General features: G+C 65.8%; 1 protein-coding gene across 1 annotated transcript; it reads left to right on the top strand.

Annotated features, from left to right (window-relative positions):
- The first annotated feature begins 1,212 nt into the window (after positions 1-1,212).
- DPEP1 (dipeptidase 1) lies at positions 1,213-18,051 on the top strand. The gene is made up of 10 exons (XM_075939833.1): positions 1,213-1,369; positions 11,612-11,744; positions 12,356-12,488; positions 13,988-14,138; positions 14,321-14,390; positions 14,885-15,061; positions 15,916-16,003; positions 16,087-16,162; positions 16,904-17,039; positions 17,844-18,051. Exons 1-10 carry the CDS (start codon positions 1,257-1,259, stop codon positions 18,012-18,014), a joined length of 1,248 nt encoding a protein of 415 aa, XP_075795948.1. The 5' UTR covers positions 1,213-1,256; the 3' UTR covers positions 18,015-18,051.
- Positions 18,052-18,266: the final 215 nt, after the last annotated feature.

The following is an 18,266-nucleotide window of genomic DNA, read 5'->3' as shown; positions in this document are numbered from 1 at the left end:
CAAAAAGGCAAATAGGATTCTAGGACTTATTAAGAAAGGGATAGAAAATAAGACCCAGAATATCTTACTGCCCTTGTATAAAACTATGGTACGCCCACATCCTGAATACTGTGTACAGATGTGGTCTCCTCACCTCAAAAAAGATATTTTGGCCTTGGAAAGGGTTCAGAAAAGGGCAACTAAAATGATTAGGGGTTTGGAACGGGTCCCATATGAAGAGAGGCTAAAGAAACTGGGACTTTTTAGTTTAGAAAAGAGGAGACTGAGGGGGGATATGATAGAGGTCTATAAAATCATGAGTGTTGTGAAGAGGGCAGATAAAGAAAAGTTATTTATTAGTTCCCATAATAGAAGAACTAGAGGACACCAAATGAAATTAATGGGTAGCAGGTTTAAAACTAATAAAAGAAAGTTTTTCTTCACACAGCGTGCAGTCAACCTGTGGAACTCCTTGCCAGAGGAGGCGGTGAAGGCTAGGACTATAACAGAGTTTAAAGAGAAGCTAGATAATTTCATGGAGGTTAGGTCCATAAAAGGCTATTAGCCAGGGGATAAAATGGTGTCCTGGCCTCTGTCTGTCAGAGGCTGGAGAGGGATGGCAGGAGACAAATCGCTTGATCATTGTCTTCGGTCCACCCACTCCGGGGCACCTGGTGCTGGCGGCTACTGGGCTAGATGGACCTTTGGTCTGACCCAGTACAGCTGTTCTTATGACTTGCCTCCCACTAATCGGGCCTCCCGCTGGCCCCCAGAGTGCCGGCCCACGCTGCCGCACCCTGCTGTCTATGCTGCGCGGCCGCCCACAGCTGGCATGGAGCACCGCCTGCCCTGCTCCTGGGGCAGACGTGGAGAACTGTGGGAGCGGGGTGGGATCCGAGCTCCCAGCCAAGTGTGGGGGCTGCCCCGTGGGTGCCCTGAGCACTGTGTGCAGCACGCCCTGCGAAGAACTCCTTCATGGCGGGCTAAGGTGCAGCCAGCTAAGGATGGCTCCAGATTGCTTTATGGTCCAGCATGGTTATTAATTGACTCTGGGCTGTTGCCCAACCAGGAAGGCAGCTCCGGGCTGGCAGTCCAGGGAGCACCCCGAGGACCAGACTCCAAGGAGACAGACCTCCAGGCGGAGGAAGGGCACTACGTCTTGGCCTTGGACTAGACTCTCTCCTTCGTGCAGAGAGGCCTCCGGCCCAGTTACTGGGACCCTCGGGAGCAGGGCTGGAGGGAGAGGACCCAGGAGCCAAGGCGGGTGGCGTGGCACCATGAAGCCAATGCTGCACAGCTGCGTGCTGCTCACCCTCTTCCCGTTCTGCTCTGCAGAGCTCTTCAGGGTGGAGGCAGAGAGAATCATGGAGGAGATGCCTCTCATAGACGGGTAAGTACGGCCCCTGCCGCCCCCCGCCCTGCCCCAGCAAGCTGGGAAACTCCCCCCGATGCCGCCACCCTGCCAAGCACCCCTAAGAGAGCACGCAGCCTTCCCAAGAGCTTTTCCTCCCGCCTCCCTCGGCGCCGCTCCAGCTCCGGGAACGCCGGGTGCACCGGCTCCACCCAGCAGGAACACGTCCTATTTGCCCAAGATTCTCAGTTCCCCGAGAAACCCCCTGGCGAGGAAAGCCCTCCCCGGCTTTCCCGGCACACCCCAGCCTGGGGAAGGCCCCTGGCTCAGAACTCCACAGGGACTTGCTCAGCAGACCCCCTGGGAAACGCTGGGGTTTCTGGCATGTCCCAGGGGCGTGGGAGGGCTGCATTTGCATGTGGCCCTGCAGCCAGCCATGCTACACCATCAAGCAAACTCAAAGGGGAAGCCCGGCCCTGCGGCACAGGGCAGCCAGGGCAGAGCGGCTGCTCGCAGCCAGGGGAGCCCCCCCACAAGGCCAGGTGGGCAAGCGCCCGGCCAGGAGAGACCCCGAGGCAGGGGGGCACGGGTCCCAGGAGTGTCCGCCCCGCTGTGCAAGAGGCACAGAACTAGTGGGCCGTCACGGCGCTGGAGGAGAGGGCCCAGCGCTGAGTCGTTCCACTAGTCTTGGGGTTTGGCTGCAGGGATCCACCGGGCTCCCTTTCTCGGCTGGGCAAAGCCCTGGGAACTGGCCTGCCCCAGAGGACCTGCCCCCCCGCGTGCGCCAGGCAGTCACCACAACCCAGCAACGTGCTGGTGGGCACGAAGGAAGCGGCGGTCACCAGAGCACTGCAGAGGCGCTGCCCTAGCCCGGGGAGGAAGGAAGCTGCTGGGGGCAGGCAGGCAGGTGTGAATGTGTGAGAGAAGGGGGTGGGGGCAGCTGCTGCAGTTACTGGCCTCCAGGCTGTGAGATGCAAGAATGGGGCTGAATTGCCTCCTAAAGGTGCGCTAGAGCCACCCGGAGGGGGCGGGGGGCCTGGACTCGACCGGCCCTGCGGCCGGGGTACCAGCCTCGGGCGATGGAGCTTGCCGGAGATTCAGCGCCCCTAAGCGGAGTCACTGAGCTGGGAGGCCGGGTGCCACGGCTCTTCCACCCACCCCAACCCTGGGCCGCCATGTCTCCCTGCCAGCCCCTGCCCCGGCTAGTCCGTGGGGGGCTCCCTCTCCCTGCTAAGTCACTGCCCCCAGTCCTGGCCCACGGGCCCTCCAGTGTAGGGACCAGCAGCGCTGGGCCTGTGGAGCGAGCTGCAGCCCCGGGGAGCCGGGTGCCCTGCTGCCACGCTGCTTCTAGTGGATAGCGCCCCGGGGCGGGGGGGGGGGTGCAGAGGGAGCCCCTCGCCAGCCCCTTCCCCCAGGCTCAGCGGGGCAACTTCACCCCACTCTTCCTGAGACGGGGGCCTGGGCTGGGTTCCCCAGCACCCTTGGGACACTGGGCTGGGGCCTTCAGCCTTCTCACCCCTGGTTACATGGGAGAGAAGGGGCAGGACCCCCCTAGCTACCCACAGGGGGTGGGTCTCCCTCCCTGGCTGAGACCCCACTTAGCTGGGTCCCGCCACGTGGCCCTGGGGCTAAGCAGCAGCACAGGCAGAGCGCAGACCTCCCCCGCTCCGGCTGAGGGACGGTGACCAGGGACAGACATGACGTGGCGCGGAGGCAGAAAGGGGAAGACGCCCCTGCAGTTACGGCACACACCTTACTTCCCTGGCGCCAGACACTTCCTTAAAGTGACGGCACAGGAAGCCACAGGCGTCAGCAGGCTCAGCCGAGAGTCAGCCGGAGCTGCGGGAAGACGGCCCCAAGCCCCACCAGGCCAGGGGCACAGAGCACCGCTGCAGCTTCAGCCCATGTGCCCAGCTAGCACGACACGCAGCAGGCCGGGGACCGGAGCAGGGCACGCTGCCGGCGTGGGGTGCACAAACCTACCAGACCCCCGGGCAACGCCCACGCTGCCCCGCCGGTCCGGAGCTTGGCGGTGCTGGCACAAGCCATGGAGACTGGGGAGCCGGCCCCCACGCTGTGCACAGCCAGGCAGCTTATGGGGCGGCGGCGAGCGGCGTGGAGCCTGGCCCCCCGGAGCTTAGCGCGTGAGCCGCAGGGCCCTTAGATCAGGCTGCAGAGCAGACTCATCCGTCTCTCTCTAGGGGGTCTCGGTGCCACTAGAAGGGGCAGAGCCCCACAGCTAGGAGAGTGCCAATAGCAGGTGCCTCCCTGCAAGCAGGAACCCGCTGGCACCCTCCCCGCTGTACCATGTGGCTCCCACCCTATGCCCGCGCCTCCCCGAGCCTACAGTGCCTGCGGAGTTCCCTGCGGGGTTTCCCCATCTGCTCGCAGAACCCCTCTGCCTTCCTTCGCTGGCTTCGGTTCTTCCCCAGCAAAGAGAAACACTCAAAACTCCTGGAAAGAAAACTCCCTGAGGAATTCCCCTCTGGTTTGGGGACGTGGGGAGACTGGCCTGGGTGGGGCAGTAACACAGGGATGTCTGGGCCCCTCTGGCTGCCTGGGCTCTGGCCGTGAGAGAGTTAATTCAGCGCCCTTGAGCACAGCGCTAGGAAATTGGAGGCCATTCCTCTGGATTGCTCCCTGGAGCACCTGCGGCAAAGGGAGTCGCCCGCCAGGCTTCCGGGATGGCCCTGGCATCTCCAGGAATTAAAGGTTAATCTTTAAAGCACGTCACAGGACGAATCGTCCCGGAATAGCACATCAACCCGGACGGGCAGCCCGCGGCGCTGAACGGTGGGGGAGGCGGAGAGGAGCCAGCAGGGCCCCACGGGGAGCACGAGCCGAGCTCCGGGCAGCTCGGATGTGAGCATGTTCCGCGGAACCCTGGATCTGCCGCCCCAGCATACGAACGCCAGCTCTGGTCACGCAGCTGGCCAGCGGCACAGACGTCTAGGAAGGCAAAGCAGCCCCCTGCCAGGAAATGCTCCCCTCCCCAGCAGGCGTGGGGGGAAGGAGGGTGCCAGCCACGTCAACGCTTTCAGCTCCGCCCAGCCCCTCGCAGGGAAGCTGAAATTGCTGCTGAAACAACCGGAGGGGCCCTTGGGGCCTCAGTCAATCCGCTCGCAGAGAGGGGGCCAGCTGACCCGATTTAAGGGGTGGCAGGGACAGCGATGAGTCACACTCGCCGGCCGGTCGCCCTACGTACCCGGCCACCTGACGTGAGCCAACCAGCCAGCAGCGAGGAGGAGACAGCGAGCGGGGACCTCAGCCTGACCCTCGTCCAGACCTGCCCACCCTGGAGTAGCCATGGCCGGGCTCCGAGCTAACTCTCTGCGGTGGGCCCAGGAACGGCCCAAGGCCACGGGGCTGCTGGGAAGCCTGGACCTCATCTAGAAAGCTCCTGCCAGAGCCGGGGAGGAGCCCGGTGGAGTTTTCAGAGAAAACCCCCAAGCAAAACTCCCCTGGATTTCACTGGAGCCAGAGGTCCCCCCTCCCTCCGCCCCCCAGCGGCAGGTCTCGACCTCTTGTGCCCAGAGCAGCCCCTGCCCCACCAGCAGCGGCCCGAGAGGAGCATCGTCCCCGGGGCCCAGCACCGCCCCACGCCCACGGCCAACACGGCGCAGCGCGGCTCCCAGGCCCAAGGGGCAGGCCCGCTGCCATGAGCGTCATGGGGCCAAACCAGGCCCCCCCAGCAATGGTCGCCAGGGCGATGGGCCCAGAGCGCTCCCCCCCAGGGCGCAAACAAGGGCGGGCGAGAGCCCGGTCTGGCTCCGAGGGGGAGTGTGCAGCTGTGGGACCCAGGAGAGACAATTCTGCCAAGGGACGAGCCTTCCCCAAGCTGCCAGCAGGACTCCGCTGGGCCGCTCCCCAACCTCTCCAAGCCCTCCACAACCTCGGCAGCTCCGTGTCCCGGCCCCTGCCCACTGCTGGCCCCGACCCCGCCACCGACAGGCCGGCGGCTCCAGGGCTCTGCTCCCCCCCAGAGGCATAGCGAGGGGGGGCAGTTGCCCCTGCAAGGGGGGGGCGGGTGGGAGTGGAGCACACAGCCCCACACGTCCCGGCGGGCCACGTGCTCCCTGGCAGTCGCGCCTCTGAGGTATGTCAGTTGGAACTAGGGTGGTTAATGCAGTCAATCCAAGTTGCAAATGAAGCCTGGATTGAAATATCCCGGGCTTCATTTGCATCTTGCCGGGCGCCGCCATTTGTAAATCCCCGGTGGTTCGGACTCCGTGCCCGCGGCTACACGCGGCTACACGCGGCACGGAGTAGATAGTTTGGATTCAGCTTTCTAATTCGAACTACTGTTACACCTCCTTCCACGGGGAGGGGGAAGGGCTGAGTGCACTGGGTTAGAGCGGGGGGGTTGGGTTAGGGCGGGGGGGCTGATTGCACTGGGTTAGAGCGGGGGGGTTGGGTTAGGGCGGGGGGGCTGAGTGCACTGGGTTAGAGCGGGGGGGTTGGGTTAGGGTGGGGGGGCTGATTGCACTGGGTTAGAGCGGGGGGTTGGGTTAGGGCGGGGGGCTGAGTGCACTGGGTTAGAGCGGGGGGGTTGGGTTAGGGCGGGGGGGCTGATTGCACTGGGTTAGAGCGGGGGGGTTGGGTTAGGGCGGGGGGCTGAGTGCACTGGGTTAGAGCGGGGGGGTTGGGTTAGAGCGGGGGGGTTGGGTTAGAGCGGGGGGGTTGGGTTAGGGCGGGGGGGCTGATTGCACTGGGTTAGAGCGGGGGGGTTGGGTTAGGGCGGGGGGGCTGAGTGCACTGGGTTAGAGCGGGGGGTTGGGTTAGGGTGGGGGGGCTGAGTGCACTGGGTTAGAGCGGGGGGGTTGGGTTAGGGCGGGGGGCTGAGTGCACTGGGTTAGAGCGGGGGGGTTGGGTTAGAGCGGGGGGGTTGGTTTAGGGCGGGAGGGCTGAGTGCACTGGGTTAGAGCGGGGGGGTTGGGTTAGAGCGGGGGGGTTGGTTTAGGGCGGGAGGGCTGAGTGCACTGGGTTAGAGGGGGGGGTTGGGTTAGAGCGGGGGGGTTGGTTTAGGGCGGGGGGGCTGAGTGCACTGGGTTAGGGCGGGGGGGTTGGGTTAGGGCGGGGGGCTGAGTGCATTGGGTTAGGGTGGGGGGGTTGGGTTAGGGCGGGGGGCTGAGTGCACTGGGTTAGAGCGGGGGGGTTGGGTTAGAGCGGGGGGGTTGGTTTAGGGCGGGAGGGCTGAGTGCACTGGGTTAGAGCGGGGGGGTTGGTTTAGGGCGGGGGGGCTGAGTGCACTGGGTTAGGGCGGGGGGGTTGGGTTAGGGCGGGGGGCTGAGTGCATTGGGTTAGGGCGGTCGGGTTGGGTTAGGGCGGGGGGGCTGAGTGCACTGGGTTAGGGCGGGGGGGTTGGGCTAGGGCGGGGGGCTGAGTACATTGGGTTAGGGTGGGGGGGTTGGGTTAGGGCGGTGGAGCTGCTGCCTTTGCCTAACCTGGCTGCCTCCCTCCAGCCCTAGTAGCCTCTGGCCTTGCTTCAGGCCTGCAGCCCGGGAGCTCGCTTGGCCAGAGCAGCCCCAGCCCCATCTGCCTTCCCCAGCCCTGCTCTGCCTCCAGGAAGCCGCCTGCTTCCCTGGCAGCCAGGTCCCTGCTGCTCTCTCCAGGGCAGTAAGCAATTCCCTCCCTCCATCCTGGAGTCCCTCTTTATACAGCCCCCAGCTGGGCCCTAAGGAGCAGACCTGCCCCGGCTGGGGCTTCACTCTCAGCCCTCACCCAGGGCTGGGGGTTTTGCCCTTAAAGGGCCAGTGCAGGGCAAACGCCCTGTCACGGGGGGCTTCAGCAGTCATGCCCTGGCTAGCTCGTGCCGCAATCAAGACACCCCTGCTCAAAGGAACCAGTCCTGGAGCTGCCCGCCGGCCCGCGGTGCAGCCCAACTAACGGCAGCGAGGGGCAGAGACGGATACCCGGCAGCCACCCCCTGCCCGTGTCTCCCAGCTGCTCAGCTCTGCCCCCAGGCTTGCTGAGGCCTGTGGGGGGAATGCTCGGACCTAGCCAATTCACTCCCCTCGGGCTGCGGCACCCTGGGACCCCGCTGTGTGGGAGAGAACCGGGCCTGGCCTGACCCCCAGTTCAAGGGATCCACTTGAGGGAGGGGCCTGGCACCAAAATCCCACTGGAGCACAGCAGGCTGCAGGACCCCTCTACGGGGCGCTGGCTCCGGTTCGGTCCCAGGGCAGGCGGCACACGGATGGGCTCTGGGACCTGTCTCCCCTAGGGGGCACCAGCCCCCATCTAACCCCATGTGGGCAGTATGCTCAGCCCTGACAGGTGTCTGTCAACCCTGCTCTTCAATATCTCCAGACACAGAGATTCTACAACCCCCCTCGGCAATTTAGTCCAGTGTTTAACCACCCTGTTAGGAAGTTTTTCCTAATGTCCAACCTAACCCTCCCGTGCTGCAGTTTAAGCCCATTGCTGCTTGTCCTGTCCTCAGAGGCCAAGAAGAACCATCTTTCTCCCTCCTCCTTGTAATGCCCTTCTAGGTACTCGAAGGCTGCTTCGTGGCCCCTCTCAGCCTTCTCTTTTGCAAACTAAACAAGCCCAATTCCTTCAGCCTTGCCTCAAAGCTCATGTTCCCTAGAACTTTCAGCATTTGTGTTGCTCTCTGGACTTTCTCCAGTTTACATCTGTCCTGACACGTGGCGCCCAGATCTGGACACGCTACTCCAGCTGGGGCCTCATGTGGATGATTCATTCCCTGCCTAGGAGACATGACACTGGGCGGATTAATTTCCAATCCTCCTGTTGATTCTCCTCCTTTGCCCCCCTGGCCTAGCAGTTCTGACAGGGGCTCTGCAGGAAGGCAGCCCGCACTGCCCCCTGCCCGAAACCCCTTGTGCAGGTGTTAAACAGCTGTCCAGCTCCACCCCAGAGGTGGCTGCATTTCAGCATTCCTGAAGCAACACAGCACCGGCAATGGGCAGAGGAATGGCTCCCGGGCATGGCTTGCTCATGACTGCTTCAGTCCCATTGGATGGGCCTTTGTCCCTTTCCTTCCCCTCCCCTGCTTTGCAATGGGGCTGTAGACTCTGGGGGAGAGGGGTGGAGGCAGGCAGAGGTGTCTCCCTGCAGGAGATGTAGACACGTCTCTGTATTAGTCATGCTCTCATTGAAGTTTTTAGCTTTGTAGTGAGACCGTTTACATGGAGACTTTGTATTACGTCTAGAATAGACCCTAAAACAAGCGAGGCAGAGACTGTCCCTGTGGGGTGAATGAGGTGGGGATGGATAAGGCGGAAGGTGACACCTCTGGGCAGTTGCAAGGGTTGGAGAGGGGAGGGGAGCCAGATCCAAGATCAATGAGCCCTGGGAAGTGGGCCCATTGAAAGGAGACCGGACCTGTGGATGCCTTGGGGGTCAGCAGCAAGGGGCGGCTTTGGGAAGCCCCCTCTTTGGAGGTGAACGTGGCAGCATTGAGACACGCCCCAGAAGCAGGCGCCACAGACACTTAGTGCAGAGTCATGGGACGGCTCTCACAGATCTTGCACGTGCATGAGATGATAGATCTGCAGGAGGGGGGAGCAGTGGTTAGCGAGGGAGGCGGGGGGGGAGTTTCCCCCGAGCGCCATGCTAGGGAGGCTCCAATGTAGTCCCCCTCTGCTCCCCCTGTCATCCCTCAGCTCGCCTGCTCCTCCCCTCTCCGCCCCCAGCCCGACCCAGACAGGTCAGTGCATGAGGGGCCCGGCCCCAAACTGGAGGGGGCAGGGAAAGACGTGGTTCAAGTTCCCCCCTCCCCCCAGGGTTGGGCTCAGCTGGGCGCCAGGTTTGGGGCCCCACCCCCCCGGGGGGGAGCAAATGTGTCCTTTCCCCCAGGCATGATGCTTCTGGTGCCCCCCGTGGCCTTTGGCACGTCTCTGCGGCGGCCCACAGAGGCGGGGCCCCAATCCTGGCACATGGCTGAGCCCGACCCTGGGGGGAGGGGGGGACTTGAACCACGTCTTCCCCCCCCCCCAGTTTGGGGCCAGGCCCCACATGCACGCCACAGAGCCCGGAGCCACGTCGAGGCCAGAGGCCAGCCTGACCGGCAGTGTGCAGCCTGGCGCACCCCCCGCCTTGGTCTTTGCCGGGCCTCTTGGGCTAAGGAGTCCCTGGACGGCCCCTCGCCGCGGAGGCCGCCTGGCTGGTGTGCTAGGGGGATTCTGGCTTCAACGGCCAGACGCCGCGGGCTGGGCTCCTCGGGGGATGGAGACTGCGCTGCCAGAGTGAATCAGCCTCAGCCAAGCCACCAGAAATTCCTGCCCCGCCTCTGCCCAGAGAGCCTAGGGAAAGTGGGGGGCGAGGAGCAGCAGCGGGAGCAGGGCAGGGCTCCCAGCGAAGGGGAGGGAGCTATGGCTGGGGACTGGAGCCTCCTCTGAAATTGGCCAGACAGTTTCTACTAAGGGGGGGGGGGGGGGGCAGTTCCAGGCACCCGCCAGCTGGGAGCTGAGCCAGGGGTAGCTCAGTGGGGAAGAGGCCCAAAGGGGAGCTGGCGCCGGCCCTGGGCACTCAGCAGCCTCGCACAAAAGTGAGGGGAAAAAAACGGGCAAAAACCAACCCGACCCCTCACTGCCGTGGCCCCTGACGGGGGAGACAGACCCCCCCACATACCAGAGCCTGGGGGGGCAGGAGGTTGGGTGTGCTCCAGCCCTGAAGAGGGGTGTCGGGGGCGGGGCTGGAGCACCTGCATGAGCTCCCCAATGCTGAGGGTGCAGTGGCTGCAGGAGGGCCAGGCAGCTCCAGGTGCTGGGCCCGGGATCGTGGCTGGCCCCAGCAGGCTCCAGGTGCTCTGCTGAGCAGATCTGGAGGAGCTGGGCTGTGAAGGCGGCTGGGCCCCTCGGGCTGGGCTGGGAACGGCTAATGGCCCTGTGCAGAGATCACAGGGGGCCATGAGCAAGCGTAGGTGGGCATGCGTGCGTGTGGACAGATGGTGGTGGACGTGGGTGGGTGGGAGCAAGCATGGGCCATCACTGACAAGTGTGGGCAGGTGTAGACAGACGTGGGCAGGCGGCGTAGGGAAGCATGGGCAGGCGTGGGTGAGCGTGGATGGAGGTGGACAGTCATAAGCAGGCGTGGGTGGGTGTGGGCAGGCATGAGTGGGTGTGGGTGAGTGCAGACAAGCGTGGTGGGGTGTAGACAGATGTGGGCAGGCGTGGGCAGGCTTGGGTAGGCGTGGGTGGGTGCAGATAAGCGAGGGCAGGCGTAGGCAAGCATGGGCAGGTGTGGATGGGCGTGGATGGATGTGGACAGTCGTGGGCAGACATGGGTGGGTGTGGACGAGTGCAGACAAGCGTGGCGGGGTGTAGACAGATGGGTGGGCGTGGATAGATGTGGACAGTCGTGGGCAGGCGTGGGTGGGTGTGGACGAGTGCAGACAAGCGTGGAGGGGTGTAGACAGATGGGTGGGCGTGGATAGATGTGGACAGTCGTGGGCAGGCGTGGGTGGGTATGGACGAGTGCAGACAAGCGTGGAGGGGTGTAGACAGATGGGTGGGCGTGGATAGATGTGGACAGTCGTGGGCAGGCGTGGGTGGGTGTGGACGAGTGCAGACAGGCGTGGAGGGGTGTAGACAGATGGGTGGGCGTGGATAGATGTGGACAGGCGTAGGCAGGCGTGAGTGGGTGTGGACGAGTGCAGACAGGCGTGGAGGGGTGTAGACAGATGGGTGGGCGTGGATAGATGTGGACAGGCGTGGGCAGGCGTGGGTGGGTGTGGACGAGTGCAGACAGGCGTGGAGGGGTGTAGACAGATGGGTGGGCGTGGATAGATGTGGACAGGCGTGGGCAGCCGTGGGTGGGTGTGGGCGGGCGTGGGCAGGAGTGGAGAAGCATAAGCGGGCGTGGATGGATGTGGACATTTGTGGGCAGGCCTGGGTGGGAGTGGGCTGGCACAGACAAACATGGGCGGGCGTGGGTGGATGTGGACAGTCATGGGCAGGCCTGGGTGGGTCTGGGCAGGCGCGGGCGGGTGGGATAAACGTGCGCCCAGCCCTGTCCCAGCGGGGCCACGAGCCTCCTTCGAACTGGTACCCTGGGTCCATGCCGTACCCGGCGGTACCTGCCCCCACAATCACGGGGCGCAGCCCAGCCCTGGTACCCGTCCCACACACCATCCGTGTCACCGGTTGGGTACGGCCACTCGCCAGCCTTGCCCGGTGCCAGTCCATGCCCAGGCTTATCCCAGACCCGCCGCCCCTGCCCCCAGGGGCCAGGCAGGGCCGGCTCCCCCAGGTGTGCGTGGGGACGGGGCGCAGGTGCAGGCGCTCGGCCCCTCACTTTCATCCCCTTCTTTCCCAGACACAACGACCTGCCCTGGCAGCTGCTGAAGAAGTTTAACAACAGACTCAGCGCGGCGCCGGCGAACCTCACCCTGCTGAACGACACCCACACCAACATCCCCAAGCTGCGGCGAGGGCACGTGGGGGGGCAGGTAGGCTGCAGAGCAACCCCGCTCTTAGCCAGGCACTGGCACACACCCAAGCAGGCCCGTCGCCGCCCACGCCCGCCTGCCTCGCCCCGGCTCCCGCGGCGGGAGATCTCCCTGGAAAACCCCCGTGGCATGGGACCGGCTGTTGCTGGCAGCTGAGCAGCCGTGGGAGATTTCCTGGGGCTGGGGAAACCAGCCTCGGTCACCCACCTGCCGCCTGCATGCCCCCAGCATGGCCCCTCTCGCTCGCGCTGCACGGGGGCTGCGCCATGCCAGGGCTCCCTGGCCGGGCGGGTGTGCTGGCTCTTTGCAAAGGCTCCCTCGCCAGCGGGCTGGAGAGGCTCCCGAGGTACAACCTGCGGCTGAGGCTGAGGCTCTGTGACCGTCAGCGGCCGCCTGACTCTGGGGGTGCCCCCCGGTCGAGGATCCTGCCAGGCAGGTGGCCGGCTGCTTGTGCGTGCCGCCTGCCCCCCGGAGCTGAGCGAGTGGGCCCGGGGGACGGATGCAGGCACCGGGGTGGGGGCAGGGGCAATGAAGGAGGCAAAGCGGCTCCCATGGCTCTGCCCCGCAGGGGGGGCCAGGCTCCTTAACTCCCCCCTGGTGTCCCCGCTCAGTTCTGGGCGGCCTACGTGCCCTGCGACACCCAGAACAAAGACGCCGTGAAGCGAACGCTGGAGCAGATCGACGTCATTCACCGCATGTGCGACAAGTACCCAGAGGCCTTCGTGTGCGTCACCAGCAGCGCAGGTGAGTGACGGAGCCGGCCCGCAGCAAGGACAGCCGAGGCCGTGGCCCAGCCCAGAACCAGGTGGCCGATGGAGACCGGCCTGCCCAGCAGCCGCTGCCCATCTGCACCCAGTGCCCTGCCCGGGCAGGCTCCTTGCCAGCTCCTGGTGTGGAGAGGCTGTTTCCTGGCTGCCAGGAAGGGGCGATTCCCTGCCTCGGGGGGTGTCTCTCTGCAGACGCGGCTGCCCCACAAAGCCACTGAGGTTTCCAGTGGGGAGCCTGGCCTGTCACGAGCCAGCCGCTCCGGGGTCTCCGACAAGGGCAGCCGGGCCTGTCACGAGCCAGCCGCTCCGGGGTCTCCGACAAGGGGAGCCGGGCCTGTCACGAGCCAGCCGCTCCGGGGTCTCCGACAAGGGGAGCCGGGCCTGTCACGAGCCAGCCGCTCCGGGGTCTCCGACAAGGGCAGCCGGGCCTGTCACGAGCCAGCCGCTCCGGGGTCTCCGACAAGGGCAGCCGGGCCTGTCACGAGCCAGCCGCTCCGGGGTCTCCGACAAGGGGAGCCCGGCCTGTCACGAGCCAGCCGCTCCGGGGTCTCCGACAAGGGGAGCCCGGCCTGTCACGAGCCAGCCGCTCCGGGGTCTCCGACAAGGGGAGCCCGGCCTCTCACGAGCCAGCCGCTCCGGGGTCTCCGACAAGGACAGCCCGGCCTGTCACGAGCCAGCCGCTCCGGGGTCTCCGACAAGGGGAGCCGGGCCTGTCACGAGCCAGCCGCTCCGGGGTCTCCGACAAGGGGAGCCGGGCCTGTCACGAGCCAGCCGCTCCGGGGTCTCCGACAAGGGCAGCCCGGCCTGTCACGAGCCAGCCGCTCCGGGGTCTCCGACAAGGGCAGCCGGGCCTGTCACGAGCCAGCCGCTCCGGGGTCTCCGACAAGGGGAGCCCGGCCTGTCACGAGCCAGCCGCTCCGGGGTCTCCGACAAGGGCAGCCCGGCCTGTCACGAGCCAGCCGCTCCGGGGTCTCCGACAAGGGCAGCCCGGCCTGTCACGAGCCAGCCGCTCCGGGGTCTCCGACAAGGGCAGCCGGGCCTGTCACGAGCCAGCCGCTCCGGGGTCTCCGACAAGGGCAGCCCGGCCTGTCACGAGCCAGCCGCTCCGGGATCTCCGACAAGGGCAGCCCGGCCTGTCTCGAGCCAGCCACTCTGGGGTCTCCGACAAGGGCAGCCGGGCCTGTCACAAGCCAGCCGCTCCGGGATCTCCGACAAGGGCAGCCGGGCCTGTCACGAGCCAGCCGCTCCGGGATCTCCGACAAGGGCAGCCCGGCCTGTCACGAGCCAGCCGCTCCGGGGTCTCCGATAAGGGCAGCCCGGCCTGTCACGAGCCAGCCGCTCCGGGATCTCCGACAAGGGCAGCCCAGCCTGCGGGGCAGAAGGGGAGCTCAGCAAGCCCCGGGTAGCCCCTCGGTTGCCTAGCTGGCCCGGCTTGCCAAGGCTGCCCCGGCCCCTGGCTCACGGCGGCTCTTGCAGGCATAGAAGACGCCTTCCGAGCAAAGAAGGTGGCCAGTTTGATTGGCGTGGAAGGGGGACACTCCATCGACAGCAGCCTGGGGGCCCTGCGGATGTTCTACCGCCTGGGGGTGCGCTACATGACCCTCACCCACAGCTGCAACACCCCCTGGTAAGGCCCGGGGCCAGCGCGCAGGGCAGCTCGCGGTGCCCCATGCGGCGGGCTGCCCGGGGCAGCAGAACGGGGCCTGGAACAGCATTCCGCGACCCAGGCGCTGCCCAGGAGAGCGAGTGCCAACGCCCCTCCCTGCGCCTGTGCTGGGCCTCTGGCCTGACGGGCGTGCTCTGTTCCAGGGTGGACAACTGGCTGGTGGACATGGACCAGGAGCAGCCCGTCCACAACGGCCTGTCGGACTTCGGGAAGGTGAGTGGGAACAGCTGGGCGCTCTGCAGCTGGAGGCCCAGGTGGACCCACGTCAGGCTTCGGGAGCAGCTCTGGCCTGGCTAATCCCCGGCCCCCTTCCCAAGCCAGCAGCAGCCTGGCAGGGTCAAACTCCTGACCCTGCTTCACCCTTCTCAGCCCCTGGATGCCTGGTTCCCCCTTCGCACCCCCGCCCCACGGATCCTGGTGAACCAACGCTCGGCGCCAGCCCCTGGCAGACAAACCCAGCTGCTGGGCCACCGTGCTCGCTGCTGGCACCAGGGGTGGGGTTCAGAGCCTGTGGGCTGACTGCCCCGATACCCGGAGCCCTGCTGTCTGCACCAGCTCACACCTCACTCGCACAGGGCGGGGGCGAGGTCCCACGCGGGCAGTGGGGCGGGTCTAAGCGGGCTGACGGGCCCAGGAGAACATACCTGTCAGACTGGCCAGGGCCGGGGGCAGCCTGTGCTCAGCACCTGTCACTAACCCACCCGCAGCGCGTGGTCCGAGAAATGAACCGCTTGGGCATGCTGGTCGACCTGGCCCACGTGTCCGTGCAGACGATGGAGGACGCGCTGGAGGTCTCCAAAGCCCCCGTTATATTCAGCCACTCGTCAGCCTATGAGCTCTGCAGAAGCAGGCGCAACGTGCCCGACAACATCCTCCGCAGGGTGGTAAGAGAGCCCATCACACCGAGCGCTTCCTCCGCCACAAGAGACCAGGGCAGAGACCAGCCCATGGGCAGCAGCAGCTCCTGTAGAGACAGGTGCTGGGGGAACCAGCCCCAGCCAGTGGCCCTCGCACGCCAGTGGGGGTCAGGAAGGAAATAGTCCCAGGGCACGAGCAAGCAGCTCCTCCTGAGCTGAGGAGGGCCTGGCACCCCTGCTGCAGGGCAGCACCTGGGCCTCTCAGCTGCCTGTCTCCACTTACCCCAAGAGCCCCATCCGGAGATCCATCTCTCAGGTTTGATTTAGCGGGTCTAGCAAGGACCTGCTAAATCAATTGCGGACAGTGCCTGTCCACCCCGGTACTCCGCGAGGAGGAAGGGGGAGTTTCTCCCATCAACCCCCTGCAGTGGGGACACCACAAAATTCGACCTGTTGCCTTGCTATGCTGTTCTCACAGCTGGAGCTGCGTATCCTGGGGCAGCCTTCCCCCGGAGTGCAGACCTGGCCTGAGTCTCACCATCAAACAACAACACTTCAGTCATTTACCCCCTAACAGCCAGTTTGCCGCAGCCAGTGCGGTGCGAGTGTAACCAACACACAGCGAGCGAGAGTCACTGTCCCATGCCACGAGAGACGAACCAGTGAGCTCCACAGCCTCAGCTGAGAGCCAGCTGGCTTTCTCGCTGGAGAGGCTCCTACACTGAGTTCCAAGGTCCAAATCCGCCCAGTGGGGCCCGGGGCGTTGTGTTCACACAAGCAGCCTCCCCGCGCGCCAGCCCTTAGTGAGTGGGTGGGGCTGGCAGCTGTGGCACTAAAAGCCACAGAGCCGAGAGGGAACCCAGGTGCGTCTCTGCCCCCAGAACCAGACGGGCGGCCTGGTGATGGTGAACTTCTACAACCTGTACGTGTCCTGCAAGAAGGAGGCTGCCAACCTGTCCCAGGTCGCAGGTGAGCTGGTGCCAGCCCCGAGGGACGCAGGGGCCCTGCCCACAGCCTTGCTCACTCACCTCTGGCACCTTCCCCCCCCCCAGATCACCTGGATCACATCAAGAAGGTGGCCGGCGCCGCGGCCGTGGGCTTTGGCGGGGACTACGATGGCGTGACCACGTAAGCAAGGGCACAGGGGTGTGGGCGAGAGGCGCATGCTCCAGCTCCCAAGGGTGCCCGCTTTGCCTCTGCCAGCCGGGGGGCCCAGGAGATGGGAGGGGCAGAACTATGGGGAGAACGCCGGGGACTAGCCAGCCAGGGTCTCTAGGGGTGCACGCTCCTGTGGGCCGAGCTCGCGGTACCTGGCTGCCCGCCTGAGCAGACTCCCTGACTGGTCCTGGACAACCCCCATTTCTCCCTCCTGAATACCAAAGTCTCATTTTCCTCCCCCCGGGAAGGGCTCTGTGTGGCCTCCATTCCTCCCTCCCCTGCACCAGGCTCCCCCCTTCTCCCTCCATGCCAGCTGCTCTGTGCGCCCCCAGTTTTGGCTCCCCCGATACATTTCCTGCAGGCAATACGCCAGGCAGGCTGGGTGCCAGGGTCGCTCTCCTGGTGGGAGGCGCAGAGCTGAGCTGGGAGAACTCACGGGGGGGGGGGGATGCTGCAGCACTGGCAGGACCTTCCTGTGCCCCCCATTTCCCCTTCTGGCTTCCCCCAGACTCCCCAGGGCTCTGCCCACGGCTGCCCAGGCCAGGCCCTGAAATGCTGGAAGCGACCAGCTGAGGCAGCCTGGCTGGCGAGCTCCCTGCTGCCACGGAGCCTGGAGTGCTCGGTGGCCCCGGTCTCCCGGGGAGTCCCCTGGCCCGGGTGACGCCGGGGAACCTCACAGCCAGGCCGTCAGCTCTGCTCTGGCGCCGGCAGGGTTCCCCAGGGGCTGGAGGACGTTTCCAAATACCCAGACCTAGTGGCCGAGCTACTGCGGAGGAAGTGGACGGAAGCCGAAGTGAAAGACGCCCTGGCTGGAAACCTGCTGAGAGTCTTCAGGAAGGTGGAGGAGGTGAGTGCGAAGAGACAGAGTCTGCACAGAGCGCTGGCTCCTGCCTGTCCCCACCCCCGTCCCGTAGCTCCGTGTCCCCACCACGTGGCGCAGACCGGCCCTGGCCAATGGCTCCGGGTCCCCGCTCCACAGCACAAACCGGCCCTGGCTCACAGCGCCGTGTCCCCGCACGGCTCCAGATCCCTGCATGGCTCCGGGTCCCCACTCCGCAGTACAGACTGGCCCTGGCCCACAGCTCTGTGTCCCCACTCCACAGCACAGACCGGCCCTGGCCCATGGCTCCGTGTCCCCGCTCCACAGCACATACCGGCCCTGGCCCACGGCTCCGTGTCCCCGCTCCACAGCACAGACCGGCCCTGGCCCACGGCTCCGTGTCCCCGCTCCACAGCACATACCGGCCCTGGCCCACGGCTCCGTGTCCCCGCTCCACAGCACAGACCGGTCCTGGCCCACGGCTCCGTGTCCCCGCTCCACAGCACAGACCGGTCCTGGCCCACGGCTCCGTGTCCCCGCTCCACAGCACAGACCGGCCCTGGCCCACGGCTCCGGGTCCCTGCTCTGCAGCACAGACCAGCCCTGGCCCACGGCTCCATGTCCCCGCTCCGCAGCACAAACCGGCCCTGGCTCACCACGCCGTGTCCCCGCACGGCTCCAGATCCCCGCATGGCTCCGGGTCCCCACTCTGCAGTACAGACTGGCCCTGGCCCACAGCTCTGTATCCTCGCTCCGCATCACAGACCAGCCCTGGCCCACGGCGCCGCGTCCCCGCTCTGCGAGAGGCTGACTCTTTCCTTTCCCCGGTAGATCAGGGACAGCCTGTCCCGGGAGGCACCGGACGATGAGCCGATCGCGTACGAGGCACTGGGAGGACAGTGCAGAACCAGCTACGGGTACCCTGCCCGCGCCAGCGCCAGCCTCCCCAGCAGGCTGCCAGCCGCTCTCCTGGGCCCGCTCCTTTACTCCCTCCTACCATAGAGCCCCCGCTTGCCCAGACCCCCCCCCCACCTCCGAGCCTGCCAGCTGGGATGGTGCAGCCCAACTCCCCTCGCCCTGGGGCGGTCCCTGCACGGAGGGGGTCCACGGGGGAGCTGCAGCTGTGTAGGACAGGCCTGGCAAGCCCTGGCGGGACGCTGCTCCTCGGTTACTTGGCCACCCAGCCAAGACCCCTGGCTCTGCCAGCAGGCAGCCTGCCCCCCCGGGGGGGGCTTTACAGCTGAGCTAACATGA

Source organism: Pelodiscus sinensis, chromosome 12, assembly GCF_049634645.1.
Source record: "Pelodiscus sinensis isolate JC-2024 chromosome 12, ASM4963464v1, whole genome shotgun sequence".
In the NCBI taxonomy this organism is placed as follows: Eukaryota; Metazoa; Chordata; order Testudines; family Trionychidae; genus Pelodiscus; species Pelodiscus sinensis.
This window is presented reverse-complemented; position numbering and strand designations above follow the sequence as displayed.